Below are 16,711 nucleotides of genomic sequence, written 5' to 3'. Positions count from 1 at the left end.
CCTATTTGTGGGGTACAGACTTCAATCACACCTTGCTCTCTTCTTTCCTACTACAAGCTACTATGGACTCTACATCAGATTTGCTGTGCTAAACCATGGCACAGTGACTGATGATGCGACAGTCATATAGATGAGTTTAAATCAAGTAGACAAAACCAGAAATCACCTTATAGAAGATAGAAATAATTAAAAGCTGTGGAAACATACACTTACATTTTTTAAAATTATCAAACTACTTCTATTTCTGTCTACTACATGAAAGTCTTACAAATGGACCCGTGCACAAGAAGGTGTAGAACTGCTGAAGTGCACCTCTAAGTGTAGTAAAGGGAGGCTTCCAACTACACCTCTACCGTGCAGCCAGTGAGCAGCTTCCCTCTGCCGCCTCTGCTCCAGGTCTGTCCTCCGGTCCCAGCCCTGACTTTCTTTGATGACAGACAATGATGTGGAAGTATAAACCAAAGAAACCCTTTCCTCCCCAATTTACTTTTGGTGATGGTGTGTGTTATCATAGCAACAGAAACCCTAAGAAAAATATCACCTCCCTAACTTCGTCTCTCATGACTAAGGCTAAATAGTGAAGACTAAGGTAGCAGGCTAGTGGCAGTGCCCTTGTAGCTCAGCCAAAAAGAATGGAAACTGGGACCTTGACATTGTACTAGCTAGTGTTACAACTCATGGAATTTACCAATCATGTACAAATTAAGAAACAGCAACATTTCATCAAAACCATAAGAGGCAAGAAAGACAATGTTTTCATAGCTGATTATTTTCAAGATAGTTCTGTCTCATCAATTCGTAAGCAGGTGAAAGGAAATGGAGAAAGAATGTGACTTTGCTTTGTTAAAACACAAGCTCCAAGGTCAGACCCACGGTCACTAAGGAGAACCCGGCACAGCATCTCCACCTCCACTGCTGCTAGAAGGATGCCGAGGACCTGGCTCCAAACATAAATGAGTTCGACATAAACAACACTTTGAGCGCCAGGGTGACCGTGGACTCACATACACATAAAAATTCATTGAAAGACATGTAAGAGGCCTAGATCAGAGGTCCTCAACCTGTGGGTCAGGACCCCTGGGAAGGTCACATATCAGAAATCCTGCATATCAGATATTTATAGTAAGATTCATGACAGTAGCAAAATTAGTTATGAGGTAGCAAATAAATAATTGTATGGTTGGGGGTCAGCACAACATGAGGAACTGTATTAAAGGGTCACAGCATTAGGAGGGTTAAAAACCACTGGCCCTAGATAAAGGTGTTAGAATAGGAGTGGATCTTTTCTAACTTGAGCTAAGCAAAGCTCGCTTAAATATGGCCAAAAGCGCAGGCAGAAAAAAAAAATCTCCTCAGAACATCTAAATAGCAAGGGGGCAGAGGACACCCACAGGATGGGAGAGAGTGCCTGTGAGTCACACACTCAGTAAGACTTGGATCTAGGGTGTATTTTTTAGAACTTACACAGCTTAACAAAAAATACAAATAACTCAATCACTAAATGATAAAGGCTCACAGTGGACACTCCCCAAACAAGCACATAAACAATAAGCACACGGACCAGGTCCTGTCGCTGCAAGCCATCAGAGAAGCACAAATCAAAGCAAAGAGATGGCTAACATCACATCCCCCTGGACTGTTAGAGTCAAAAGGACAGACGGCAGCAACGCTGCGGCGGAGGTGGGAACTGGACTACTATTTCGCTACTGGTCGAAGCATAGTGCACTGTGACTACCTTGTGAATCTGGCCACGCCGGGAAGTTAGCGTTACCATATGACTCAGCGACTCCACTCCCAGGTAAAGAACAGAACTCGGAGTCAAAATGTCACCCCCTGAGAAACACACGGCGACAAGATTGTGCGACAGACTATCAGGCAGCAAAAGGAAAGGTGGAGCAGTGTATTCTGCCATGTCGTAGAGCACCCAGGTCACACTGAGTGAACAGAGGCAGACTGCCCACACAGTGTGTGTTTCCATCTATGTACAATGCCCACAGTAGGTAAAGAGAGTCATGAGGTCCATCAGCAGTCACCAAGTACTAGAGGGAGTCAGGAAGAGCGGGCGGGCAGCACATAAACAGCCAGTATGCAGTTCTTGTGCAGCGTGAGAACATTACAGAATTGACTGTGGAGATGATGACACAAATCTGTAAGTCTGGTAAGTAGGAGCTACAGAACTGTACATCTATATGAGGAAACTGGATGGTGTGTAAATTATATCTCAATAAACCTGTTAGTCTAGGGGAAGGTTCTTAAACGCATGAGCTCATACTATTTTGCAGCAAGGGGATTAGAGCATCCGCTGGAGATCATCTCCTTTAAGCCTCTTATATTATAAATGCGGAAGCTGGAGGGAACTGGGCTGGGCTCACTAGCCCAGAATTGCAAGGCTAGTGGGCAGCATCCAGGAGGGAACCAGAGCCACCCAGTATTCACCAGTCTGTTTTATGAGACCCCAGAGCTTCCCTTCAACAACTTGAAAAACAGATCTTAGGGTAAAAGTCCTGAGATCTGAGCAAACTCGAGTCACATCCATTCCTCCTGAGATCTGAGCAAACTCGAGTCACATCCATTCCTCCCCAATAAGGCATGATTGATGCTTTAAAAACAGAGATGCAAAGACAAATAATCACATTAAAATAACTAAAGATCTAGAATGCTTTCTGAAAAGGGCTAGCAAATTCTTGAAAGAAGCTGTCCATCCAAAAGTGAAGGTGGGATGGTAAGTTACAGCCATCATTTCTTTAAAACATCTCAAGTCTGTAGGAGGAGTAACACACAGTTCAGATGTACGAGTGGGTGCATGTGTCAGTCACTGAAGGGCTCTCGCGAAGTCCACTGCTGAAAGCCAACTCCAGTCCTTAAAAGGCCAAAGGGAGAAAATTAAACTCAGAAGGGCCATTTTAAGACTATGCCTTTAGGAAACTGTGGGCCACCCTGCTGAGCAACATTCAGTGAGGGACATGTCCTCCCATGCAGAGAGCAGCTCTCAGGAGAGCTGGTGTCGTCCTGTCTTCAGGTCCTTTCAATGAGGGTGGAGAGCAGCTGGGAGGCCAGACTGACAGAAGTCAGTGGCTTTTTTCCTGCAAAGAAATCTCACAGAGGTGAAGCTGTAGGATATGATCAGAACGTGCAAGAGAAGAGCACACGTCTTGAGCGTGAAAATGGGAGGGAGAACCACTGCTGGCTGTACTTCTGCTCTGCAACAGCAGAGCTCAGGAGACACACAAGTGCGAGGCCTTTCCTGTCAGATGTCACATGCTCAGCCTGCACAGCATACAGGCCCTTGCACCTTTACAAGGACAAGCTTTCACTGACAGCAATGGACAGATCAGAGGGCACTCTGAGAAGTCACCATAGAGAGAGCAGAGAAAAAAGAGCCAGGACCTTCCAGGATTCTCCGCTCCAACTGTGAACATTTCTCTCAATGTTGCACAAACTGAATGACTTTTGTGGTATGAATTCCTTCCTCCTGGGTCACAGTGACTACAGTGCTCTTTGAATCACTCACTTATGTGCTACTCCCCAACTTTCAGAACTTAAAACACTCAAAATCACTTTTATCCAGCATTAGAGTGCCCTGGACAAAAGCAGCCAAACCTGAGATGCAGGATTCCAGACAGGAAATGACATCAGTTACACCCATCATCCTGGCAAGCGTCCGTGGGCCTGTTCCATATGGGCCCTGTTTTCAGGTGTTTGGGACAGTGATCAATAAACAAAAACAAGGGTCTTGACCTTCAGTCAAGCTGGGGGACAACTGGCAATAACCAACAGGTATACTGGAGGAAATGACAGGGTACAAATCATACAGTAGGACTCTAAGTGTCACCGAAAAAGAAAACAAAGACTGAGGCCAGGGCCCGTAATTACAGGGCTGGAGGGGATGGCTATAATTTTAAATAGAGTGGTCAGAGTACGATTAGAAATGCAAAGACCTGCACTGTAGCAGGAAACAGCAATGGAGGGGATGCAGGAGACCTTGTGTCCTGCTGACTCAGTTTCCCCACTGTGACAACGGAAATGACAATTCTATTAGGCTGGGGGTGCCAACACAAGGAGATTCCTATTCTAGCAGCATCTCAGTCCCCTGTCCAGAGCAGGAGCAAGGAATGGGGAGTGAGAGGGGAACTACAGTAAGAAAGAACTATGAAAAGAAAGTCTAGGAGACCTGAGAGAGCACTGCCCAGGCCTCTCCTGGGATGGAAGAGGGCATGAGCCTTCCACACTCTGGAAAAGCCTACTTGCTCACAGTGCTGTGCACCACCCACTCCTTCTATACATACAGAAGCAGTCATCTGTCTCAGATCATGAGATCCCAAAAGACAAGCACGAGTCGGGTGAGCCCTCTGCGCTGTACACAGCCCTCTGCGCTGTACACAGCCCTCTGCGCTGTACACAGCCCTCTGCGCTGTACACAGCCCTCTGTGCTGTACACAGCCCTCTGTGCTGTACACAGCCCTCTGTGCGGTACACAGCCCTCTGTGCTGTGTGCAGTACACCTGCGCTAATGCAAAACAAACACTAATTGCTTATAATGGAAGTGTCTTCTTTTCCTCATAAGTAAACTACTTTTAATTTTAATCCAAACTGCTCAAAACATTTAATCAGATGTCAGACATGCCAAAGTGGCCTCAGAAGCAGATGAGTAGTGTGACGGCCACCAGGTACACCATGTGCTGGCTTTGGAAATGACCTGCTTGGGTTCCAGGGGTCTGCTTCTATAGGTAGGATCAGCTGTGCAACTCTCAGTAAGTGACTTAACATGCCAGACTCAAGACACTTCCCATGAAAAAACTCAAAAAATAATAACTATCTCCAAAGTATTAGCGATGTGTGCACACACATGCATGCATGTGCATACACATGAATACACACACACACACACACACACACACACACACACACCAAGCACAGCATGGAATACAGCCAAGCCTCCTTACTCTGCCACTCCAGCCCTGGCAGTCCACTGGCTGCGGAATCCCTGGTTATTTCCTTTCTCAAGGAGGAGCAGCCATTCTCATTTGACAAGCCTTTCCTGGCCTCTCTCAGAATTCCCTGAGGTGCTTTATCGTGCCTAGCGGATAACAATGCAGAACGATGCGGGTGAATAATCACTCCCCAGCTAAAGACTTCCTTTATTGACCTCTCTAACTTCCGGTCAGTATCTTGCTGCCAAACAGCCTCCTGTTCTAGGCAACTATTGAAAGCAATTTTCTTGAAACTGAAAATGGCGCAAGGCCGCCAGCCATAAATCACACTAACTTCAATTATAAGCCATTACATTAGATTATTACAATGTCTGCAATATTAAAATATCTACAAAGGAAATTCTTTATATTTCAATTTCTGTTTTTAAGTCCCAAAATGCAAACAAATCCAAGTGTAAAGAAAGAGATCTTAGTTTCTCCTTCTACATGATAATATAGGTGACTGCAATTCTTACTAAATGTTTATTTAGCATCTAGAATGATGTTTTTTTTATTCTTGATTGAAAGAGAAACTAAAGCAATGTGATTAAGTGTACCTCCTTATGTCTTGGCTAAGTGGCTGGCATGACTTAGGGTTCTGACATGCTGCTTACTGAAGCACAGGCATAGCAGTCTCTGGGCACGGCAGTAAGTTAGTAAAGTTTTACCAAATTAAATCAATAAACTGAGTCTAAAACAGTGGTTGTCAACCTGTGGGCTGAGACCCCTTAATCAGATACCCTGCACATCGGATATTTACATTATGGTTCATAACAGTAGCAAAGTTACAGTTATGAAGTAGCAACAAAATAATTCTATGGTTGGGGTCACCACAACATGAGGAAATGTACTAAATAAAGGGTCACAGCATTAGGAAGGTTGAGAACCAGTGCTCTAAAGAGAGGGCTTAGTGATTAAGAGCACTTGCTGGTCTGGGTGAGGATCCAGGTTCGGTTCCCAGCACCCACATGGTGGCTCACAACTACCTGTAACTCCAGTTTCAGGGACCACAATGCCCTCTTCTGACCTCCCTGGCTACTAAGCACACATGTAATGTACAGACATACATGTAGTCAAAACACTCTTAAACATAACATAAAGAAATCAAAAGAGTTTCAAATCAATTGCCACTTGGTTTTCTACTGAGGATTGACCTATGACCTTTAAGCCCCTAAAGATGACACACACAAACCCATTATATGTGAGTCCTAGACTCAACACCAAAGTCTAGGACTCCCACTAGAAGAGTGGCTAAACAACTTCTTTTTGAGGCAATCCTGCTTATTTCGCACATTACACACACACCCCACACACAGTCTTCTCTTTTGTTTCTGTGCTAAGGGTATTTGTATAAAAACAGAATCTTTGTTGCTTAGTAATTCATCTGCTCCAGCTGCTCGTGCTCTGTTCCCAATCAAAATTCTTGCTTTTCAGCATCCTCATTATGTTTATATGGAGTGAAGTGAGCTGGTCAGGCTTGCGCTTTTCTCCAAGGATCACCAGACTCTGGGCCCCGCAACACAACTCCTCTGTGTGGCAGAGTTGGGTTGTGTGTGTACCTAGGGCACTGAGCAGCCAAGAGAATGACAAAGTGTTGTGTTGTGATTAGTTTCTCCCATGATGTCAACCAAAGCTTGTCAGAAAATGCCTTGGTTAACAGAAGAGCTTCTTTCAAAAGTCTCCACAGCTTGAAGGTGGGAAGGGCCACTCCCATATCAAGGTGAAAGGGTCAACCCCTATGTCAAGCTGGGAAGGGCTACCCTCCCCCCAAGTCAAGGAGGAGACCCAGGAGAGGTAACTATTTTGTGGAGGTTTGGTGGGGGGTGTGCAGAAGCATAAAAAAAGAGAGCTGATCCTCCCATCTTGGTGTCACTTTGGCTTACAGTGCTTATCACTCACACACACACACACACACACACACACACACACACACACACACACACACACAGTGTGGTTTTCACCGTCTTCCCCACTCCAGATCTTCCTGGCCCTTTCTTAGAGCTGTTTCTCCAAAAGGGATAATAAACAATTTCCTAAGCACTCATCGTCATAAACTCCTGACATGCTAAATTACCCCCTGCTCTACTTATGGACTGCAATGAGCCCAAAAAACCCCTCCAGCAACCCACCCCACACAAGCTCTCACTTCCCCTGCTTGCTTCCTAAAGGAAGCTCTGAGCCTTGAACACCCTCCACCTTCATCCTGAGGTTGGTTTGTCCCCACTCCCAAAGCCAAGAGAGCTCCTCACCCGGCAGGCAGTTGCATTCGAAAGTGAAGTCACCAGTCTGACGGCAGGTGCCTCCATTGACGCAGGGTGAGGGTGCACAGGGCACATAAGGGCTGTCACAGTGCTGGCCTGTGAAGCCCTGGGGACATTGGCATCTGTAGGAACCAGGAAGGTTGAGGCAGGTGCCACCATGTTGGCATCGTCCTGGAATGTCACACTCGTTGATATCAGCTTCACACTTCTGCCCTGTGAGGCCTGCAGGGCATTTGCAGGAAAACTGACTGGCCACAGACGTACAGGTGCTTCCATTTTCGCAGGGATGAGATAGACAGGCATCTGTCCACTGACACTGCTTCCCTAAAGGAAGGATAACAGAACTCAGTACCACTCACAAAGGGAGCCAGGCCCACGCTCAGCAGCTCTGTCTCCCAGCCAGTGCACAACAAGACCTTCCATGGAGACTTTAGATTCTACAGTGCATGGCAGTGTCACCTGAAGATCTTCAGACAAATGGTGTTTTTCAGATGCTCCCTGAGGCCTTAAGGTGAGACTCAAAAGACTCAGGGGACAGGGCACCCGGAGGGACTGAGTGATGGCTACATGAAGCCAGGCCAGCAGGATTCCATTAGTCCTTCGGCCCAGGGTCGGGATCCACCGCTCTCCTAGCTCCGGGTCACTGCAGAGCTGCTCCTCAGCTGGGAACACCTCTCGTTTACCTGCTGTTGACAACTCTGCCCAACAGCTACCATCTCTTCAAACTGTCCTCAATGCCCACCCAGTGCTGTCTCCTTCCACCATGCCAGCCACTACAGCAACAAGGCTGGGTCCCCACAGCAGGCTCTCAATCATATCTGCTGATGGTTACTGAGTTGAGCATTTCTCAGAGAAACAAGACCATGTTTCTTCAAACACAACAGATGAAGTCTAATTTTCTGAGCACTCTGTTCATTTTGGTTTATAGACTTATAGAACCATTGGTTTAGTGTCTCCAGCAGGGACCAAAATGACAAACAATTCTCCTTTTGTCAGTAAGTTGAAGAGAGAAGAAGAGTTCAAGAAGCCAGAAAAGCCAGTGTCTAAGCAAGTACTTCAAGGTCCCTGACCTTTTTCCTTTCTCCCCTTTTCCCCTTTAAACCCTCCAAAGGTGGAGGGTGCACTGACTGCTCATCTGACAAATTAAAAGATTCTCAGTGCCTCAATATAAAAGATGTTTTAGAATGTTATTCTTGAATTATTTTCTTTCTATACTATATAAAGGATCTCACATATTTGATGTCCTAGTAATCATATTTTTAACCTTTTACTTGTTTAAAATAGCTAACATTTAGCTAATAACAGATTTTTTTTTTAAGTGTCCCTGAGCCTTTCCCCATATTCCAACTTATAACACTAAATGTACACTGGAGTTGGGGGACCCCGATGTGGGAGTTTGAATGAGAAATATCTCTCACAGGCTCAAATATCTGAACAATATTTGATGATGGGGAGGTGATGTCTGGGGAGGTCACAGAATTGTTTGGAGACGGAGGCCCTACTGAAGGAAGCACAAAGATGAGGGCAGGCTGTGAGCTGAGCTGCTTCCTACTGGGGTTGAAAACTGACCAGCCAACTTTCTGACAGGGTACAGCCCCCACCACCACCTTCCACTCCACCCCATGCCTTCTCTAGATACTATGTATCCTTCCTCTAGAACTAACAGAGAAAATAAACTCTTCTTGGAGCTGCAGTGCTCAGAGCCCAAGTGTTCCATCACATCAGCGAGAAGTAGCTAACACAGGGTAAGACACTGAGGACTAAACGTGCACAGAACAGTTCACTACAGAGATGGGAAAGCACAGGCTCTGGCCGAACCCATTACCTGTGAAGCCGACTTGGCAGGTGCACTCGTAGGTGTCCCGGCTGAGCATGTGACAGGTACCCCCATTCTGACAGGGGCGGGACACAAAGCAGGGGTGAGAGGTCGAGTATTGGCAGTCCTCTCCTGTGAAGCCTGGGGCACATCGGCAGGTGGCTTTCCCCAGCATGCCCTGCGGCACACAAGTACCACCATTCTGACAGCGGTTCTTCTCACAGGGGTCTCGATGTTGGCAATATTCTCCCAAGAAGCCCTCCCGACATCTGTATTAAGAAGGAAAAAAAAAATCCATGAAAACAATCTGATTTCTTGTGAGTCCAAAGATCAAAAAATGATGCTGTACATGCAAGAAAATATTCAAGTGTGAACAAAGACATGTAAGGTACAACCACAAACTCCCTGACTGCAGAAGTGGTACTCGGAGAACTTACTATACTTCCAAGTCCCCGTGAGTCCTGGCAGGTAACAAAATACCAGACGGGTGACCCAGCAGGGTCTACTACTGCCTGTCAGCACGACCCTTCCTCAGAGGTAAAATATACCCACCACATATGTCCACCAGCACAGGCTGAGATGGTCTCCTTATACAGTGCTGCGCAGCCCTGCCTCCTTTGTGGCCATAACTTTCTCATGCTGGCAAGGCAGTGGACAGGACTAAGATGCTCTCATGATAACAAGTACACTGAGCCCTCCAGACTTCCCAGCTAACATAGAGTTTCCATCACGGTCTCCTTCGCAAGTGAGTGCTAAGACATGGTAGCTCTCTCTCTCTCTCTCTCTCTCTCTCTCTCTCTCTCTCTCTCTCTCTTGGCTCACTGGGTTACATTCAGGCAGCTAAGACTGACACCAAGGAGGAAAGGGAAGTTCAGGAAGGGTTCAAAGAGACATCTTAAATGTTGATAAATAAGCAAATGAAAAACTGGGTATAATTAAGAATGCATAGAAAACCTTAAGTACCACATAAACAGCTGTGTATAATAGGGAACTAATTCAAGAATAATACTCTAGCAGAGCATGAAGGCACACACCTGCAACCCCAGGATTTAGGAGGTTCAAGGGCAGCCAGGACTATATGAGATCCTGCTTCAAAACAACTTTTTCCCACATTTTCCAATTAGATCATTGAGAAATCATTCCTCTAGTTTATAAGACACACAGACACCCCAAACCACACATATCATTTACAGAAATGTTCTCTAAACAGCCTCAGGAGGGATGTGAAGTTGTTTAATCAGGCCCACTAACGACTATGTACCAAGAACACCAAGACTGTGCTTCTAACTATACTGGGTGCTGTCTGGACGGAACCCCAGACACCAAGTGATCGGTCTGTCGATTTTATTCTTTGGAGGACAGGAGAATGACATAGAAGCCTGCTCCACTACTACAGAAAACATCTTTAAACCAAACCTTCACCCTCAGACCCAGCTCCTGTCATGCCTTCCCTGATGACTAGAAGCACTGAATTCCTTCCTGCTTTTACCAAGCACACCAAAGACACCTCATTAGCCAGAAGGTTTTTGAAAAAATGAGGAAGGCATGAAACAGGGAACTAAGACAACATGCTCAGAAGAACTGCGCAGTAGCTGTAATGACTGGTAGGGAGCTGGTAAACAGGGACAGTGTGTGACATCATCACTGAAGGCCTCCAGCCCCTTCCCAGAACTGTGCACGGTAGTGGGTGATGGGAAGAGCAGACAGGACTCTTGAGCTTCTTCATCGGTAAGTCACTCTCCAGATAGGCAGGGAGCAGAGTTCACAATGATGAAACTGACAGACTGGCTGTGGGCAGGGAGTGCACTTCAGAAGGGCAGAGGTCTCGTCAAGAGTCCGGGTGTCTGGGCTGAGAGATGGCTCAGTAGTTAAGAGCATTCTGTTCTTGAAAGGACCGGAATTTGGTACCCAGCACCGCACAGCAGACAATTCACAAGCACCTGTGACTCCAGCTCCAGGAGAACCTGATGCCTCTGGCTTCCTTCCCTGCACTCACACATACACACCCACACATAGATACACACAGACATAGAATAAAAACTAAGTTAATTTGAAGAAGAGTCTAGGCTTTGGGCTGACTGCTTCTCCTCCCTGACATCTTAAATAGTTAAAAAGGCCACTTACACTGTGGGATTGTGTGAGAACCAGGCAAACTCAAGCATGTGAAAAAAATATTATAAGCATTAAAATGTTCAGCAAACAAAAACCATTTTTCTCCCCATGCATGCTGAGGAAAATATGACGCCTTATCCAAATCACAGGTTGCTTTGACAACAGGCTGTGAGGCTTCATTGGATTTCTTTTTCTTAAATAGAGGCACTGAGCAGACCAGTGTGGTGTGGCTAAAATTAATCCTGCAAGGGATTATTAAAAGCACTTGCAGCTTATTCAAGAAATGTGTTGTGGAAGATGCTAAGAAACTGTATCCCACCTCCCACTCACAGCTACAGGCCTCTGGGCATCAGGCCTGTTGATCTTCCAGGGTGGGAACCATGCACTGTGTGAATAATGGCGTGCCTGTAAACCCGGGTGGGCTCTGTCCAGCTCTGCTCCTCAACTGTTGCGCCACCCCCAGCGCTGCCATGTGGCATCAGCTGAGAAAATGCAAACTCATTTAAATGTCAACATCATGAACATATAATGAGAACAAGGACCCCGGGAACACAGAAACGATCAACAGGAAAGTGCTAGGACCTCTGAGATGCATTTCTGAATTCTCTGTTTCTAGGGTTTAATCCAAATAGCCATTCCCTACCAAGTACAGAAAATAAGTTTCCACTGAGCAGATCATGTTTAGGAAGCTGGCCACAGTAGAAAAGAAGCAAGGAATCCTTGGGGGTCTGGTGTGGCCTGTTTCTGTATGGCCTATAAACCATGAGTGGTCTTTACATTTGTAGATGCTTGAAAAACTTAAAAAATCATATTTTGTGGCACTTGGAAAATATATAAATTCCCATTTCCGCACCCATAAATAGTCACGTTGGAGAGCTGCCAGGCTTGCTCATTTGCAGATGGCCATGGCTGCCACAACAACAGAGTAGAGTATTTGCAGCAAGACCACATGGCCCACAAAAATATTTAGTCCCTGGAACTTTGCAGAGGTTTGCCAATTCCTCAGTAGAGAAGACATGGAGCCTATTAATAGCATCCAATATGCTTATTAATCATGACATTAATGATGATGAAGAATACTCTACTAGTTTAGTACAAAAAATATTAAACCCATTCATTAACTGTTAGAGCAAACACTTAGCAAATACTGACTGTGTGCCAGGCGGTTTTTTTCCTAGTAGTCATGGATACACATAGGTTCAGCATCCAAGGACTCAACCAACCATAGGTCAAAAGTGTCCGCCAGGTGGGGGCAAGATGGCGTCTGTACTAGCCATGTTCAGTTGCTTTGCCATTCCCTGAATAAATATCATGGCAGCTATTTACACAACACTAACATTATATTAAGCAGTACGGGTAATGTGCAGATGGTTTAATGTGGGAGTATATGCACAGGTTGAATAAAAAAAAAACAAAACAAAAAACTATGTCGGGCTGGAGAGATGGCTCAGCAGTTAGGAACACTGACTGTTCTTTCAGAGGTCCTGAGTTCAATTCCCAGCAACCACATGGTGACTCACAACCATCTGTAATGAGATCAGATGCCCTCTTCTGGTATGTCTAAAGGCAGGTACAACATACTTATATACATAAACTAAATAAATAATTCTTAAAAAAAAAAATGCTGTGTAACTTTATCCAAAGGCTCTGTGGGGTTCCTGGAGCCAATGCCCAGCTGATTTGAGGAACAACTGTGCTGGAAAAACCTCTGTGCTCATGGATGTAAAGTCTAGCAGAGGCAAAGCCAATGAGGTAAAAGGTACAATAGGCAGAAGGAAAGAAATCAGGAAGGGGTGTGGGGATGGATCAATGTCTGTCATGGACCGGGCCATGCCCTAGCCCCCACAGAGTGGCTCCTAACTACTGTAACTCCAGATCCAGGGACCCAGCACCACACTCTGGTGGAATCGAGACAATTCAACTTTAAATAGGAACACCTGAGGCAGCTGATGAGGGGAAAGTGAGAGGCAAAGGGACACGGAGCACCAAGCACCAAGGTCCTAAGGATGAAAGCAACCCTAGCTTAGCCAAGGAGCAGCAAGGGACCTGTACTGTCACACCTAAGGGCATAAGGAGAAACGACGGAGGAAAGTTGCAAGCTGCCAAGGACACGGAGCCCTTAGTCGCGGTGCAGGGTCAGGGTTCTCCAGAGTCCTTGGGATGATACACAGCAGTGAGAGGCCTCTAGAGCCCATGGGCAGAACCACCTCCCTTTATATGAAACTAGATTTACTTATTGGTGAAGATCCAATTTCCTAAATGTCCTGGGCTTACCATTCCTCTGTGTCTTTGTGTTTAGCTTAAAACATATGCAGGTCTCCTCTAACCTACCTTCTCACCGAAGTCCCTCTGCCCTTTCCTTCTATGAAGGCATACCATGTACAAACTGGCTTCCCGGACTCCGGGCAGACAGTCCTCTTTCTCTCCATCCACACCTCAGTTCTCAAAACACAGCCTGCAGCCCAGCAGGCTCCATGATCACCTTCTGAGAGTGCAGACTTGGTCAGGCTTAGCTGACACTTCTCTGCTCCCTGTAAGGGAGTCCCCATTCCCACTGGAAGCTCTGCGAGTCCCTTCCCGCACCGTCTGGAATGTGACCGTATCTCTCGCCAGACCTGGCAAAGTTAGTCTACTTTTCCTCTTCCATCATGGTCATTTCCAATTCAAGTCTGGGCCGCTCTTCTCTCTACTATGCATTCAATGTTTGTCATTTTACACGACAGACGCCAAAGGACACCACTCTAGGGCACTGGTTTAGCTTTCTAAGCCATTTACCTATCATACTATGTCCTGCCAATGACTTAAAGACAAACATTTTAGGAAAAGATCATTTTTCCATGAAACTTTCAGGTCTTCCAATTTTCTAGGGGTCATAATTCGACTTTTATTTAATCCCTTGAAGTTATATATAATTGCTGTGTCTGACAAGTCTTGTTAACCGAATTCCTGTTAACGCTTATCACTCGTGTTCACAGTTTCCCTCTTGATAGCAGTTCAGATCATCTTTAAAGCCTCAGGCCAGATCTTGTTACTGGCTTGTTTCCCACCTCCACACATCCCTGAATAGCAGAACCTTAAGGCACCGTAAGGTGATTTCTATCGAATGCCATAAGCATTTCTAAAATATTCTGAAGAGGCAATTCCCAGGCCCTGCTTGCACCAACACCCACCCATGGCAGGCCTTTACTACGTTGACTACACTTACATTACTAAGTGTTCACTTGGTGCTGCTGAGCCTGTGCCCCAGAACCAGCCGCCTGGACTGCAGAGCTGGTTCGCCATGGATTCCGAAGCACAGTACTGGCCCCCTCTTTTGTGACACAGACTCGGTATGAGTGCCTGCCCTCCCGGGATCTTCACAGCACTGAGAATACTATGCAGCCAAGGTACTTGTTAAGTAAAACTACTAGCTTGCTGCTTCAACAGTCTTTGGTCTTTCCATTATATGATACATCTTTCTCTAAAATTCTGTCGTCCCCGCAACACACACACCCCACAGTAACTGAAAGCTATGTTCATACTAGCACTCTTCATATTAAAAAAAAAAAGTTCGTCCATATGTCCATGCCAGCATGACTCATAATAGCTAAAGGTAGAAATAGCCCAAACACCCATCATTTGATGAGTAGAGAAATAAAAGCTATTATATCCGCACGATAAAATATTACTTGTCCGTGAAAAGGGATGGACTCCTGTCACATCCTACAACATTGAAAGTATTAGGCTAAATAAAAGACACCAGAACCAGAGAGCCACAGGTCTTATTCTGTCCTTAGAGATGAGCACAACAGGCAGGTCCACAGACAGGCGCTTGCTGCCTGGTCCCCATGGCTACATCCATTACCTAGTTCTTAAAAGTCTACTGTTGATGACACAAAAGAATCTACTGTTCATTTCACATGCACATGGTAGAATAGGGTGAAGGCAGGAGAGAGAGAAATGCAGTAGAAAGGATTCCATCCGAAAGGATTCCTTTACAGCCCCCTCCCTAGAACAGCCCCTGCCTCTCACAGGCCTGGATTCTTGACATGAGGCAGGGACGCGTGAATGGCAGTTCCCACCTACAATCTATCTGAAATGGCTGCAGCTCAGGCTGTCTCCCCAGTAATACAGGGCAGAAAATTTTCCCACATGAATAGCCACCCATCGAGAGAAAAGCCAAAAGCAGTGAGAAGCTCTGTCAGCTCCAAAATGGGTGAAGTCTGAGGAGGAAACAAACCTCTCTTCCAGCTAAACCCCAGGGTTTGCTCACCCCACTTTCCCCACCAAATGTTCAGCAGCAGGGTGAGCAAATTGTGCCCAGGCTCCACTGCAACCCTTTTGTTTTTGTTCTTAGGAGTTTTATTTTTATTTTTGGTGAGGATCTGGTCGTTAAAACAAGAACAAAGCAAAACCCCACCGCACACAAGAGGGAGGGGCGTTCTTCACACAACAGCAATTTCAAAATCGTGAGTTTTCAAAAACTGTGCAGAATGTGGAATGGAGGGAAAATGTCTCCTGTGGGCTGATCGCAGTGCAGCTGCTCCTCATTAAAGCTCCTCTTGACTCCCTCTGGGCTAGTTTCCAGCAGAAAATTCTTTAAACAGAACTCAGCTTTCAGCCCACTTTCTTCTTGCCCTGGGCCTCTCAGCCCTCCACTGCGCTGCAGCCAGCCTCTGCTGAGCTCAGGACGGGGATGGTCATTAAGGTGAATGGGGGTGGGGGCTAACAGAACCCACAAACCAAATTAAACACTGGTCAGTAACAAAGGGCTACAGTTTGAAGGGCCCCAAATCAGTCTGTTCTTTCCTGTGACCATGATGCCAGCCAGGTTTCCTGCCACCACCACCCACCCCTACCCTGTTCCTGCTCCCCTGTTAAAGTAGATAAAAGTAATTGCTCACAGGCAAAGCTAGTGTAACCAGTGAAAGTTCCCTTTTAACTTTCCCAAAGCCAGCCTGAAAACATCTAGATGCCCAAAGCATTCAGACTCCAGCCTAAATGCCCCTGCTGCACGCAATAGCCCAGGCCACTGGGTAACCTGACATGTCCCTCATTTCAAGAACTTCAGCCCCACATCTCACTAGACCTTGAGCCTCTTAACTCTGTGACTCTATGCTAAAGTAACTAGCTGGGTTGTGCTCACTGCTGACTATTTTGTTGTTGTTGTTGTTTGGTTTTTGTTGTTTTGTTTTGTTTTAAGCACAGACCTCAGTTAACTTCCTAGTAATTAGAGAACATGGACTTTGCTTTATCATATGCATTTTCCCATATTCCCACTCCCACTCATTCCCCACTGCTACTTCCAAAAAAGAAAGGGAAATAAAGAAAAACAGAGAAAGAAACGGTATACCTTACTCAGTAAGAAGGGGAAGTGCTGGTGTGCAGAATGGAGCCCCAAACGGGCTGTTTGTGGTAAAACATGCTTTCTAGGGCCTTCTTGGTTTGATGTAAAGGAAACAAAGACCAGTATATAATCAACCCTACACACACACACACACACACACACACACACACACATATTCTCTTACACACACACATATTCTCTCTCTCTCTCTCTCACATACACACAC

At 45.8% G+C, this 16,711-nt stretch overlaps 1 protein-coding gene across 2 annotated transcripts in view; it reads right to left on the bottom strand.

Moving 5' to 3' along the window:
- Window positions 1-16,711, bottom strand: part of Notch2 (notch receptor 2) — a 134,685-nt gene that overhangs the window by 68,127 nt on the left and 49,847 nt on the right. For both annotated transcript variants that reach the window (XM_021195250.2, XM_029538070.1), the window contains exons 3-4: window positions 9,057-9,316; window positions 7,220-7,555 (exon numbers count right to left, since the gene is read on the bottom strand). In XM_021195250.2, the coding sequence (XP_021050909.1) occupies window positions 7,220-7,555; window positions 9,057-9,316 (596 nt within the window). The remainder of the gene's footprint in view (window positions 1-7,219; window positions 7,556-9,056; window positions 9,317-16,711) is intronic.

The sequence above is a fragment of the Mus pahari genome, chromosome 4, assembly GCF_900095145.1.
Source record: "Mus pahari chromosome 4, PAHARI_EIJ_v1.1, whole genome shotgun sequence".
Lineage (NCBI taxonomy): Eukaryota > Metazoa > Chordata > Mammalia > Rodentia > Muridae > Mus > Mus pahari.
The sequence above is the reverse complement of the archived record's forward strand: the minus strand, read 5'-3'. Positions and strand labels throughout refer to the sequence as shown.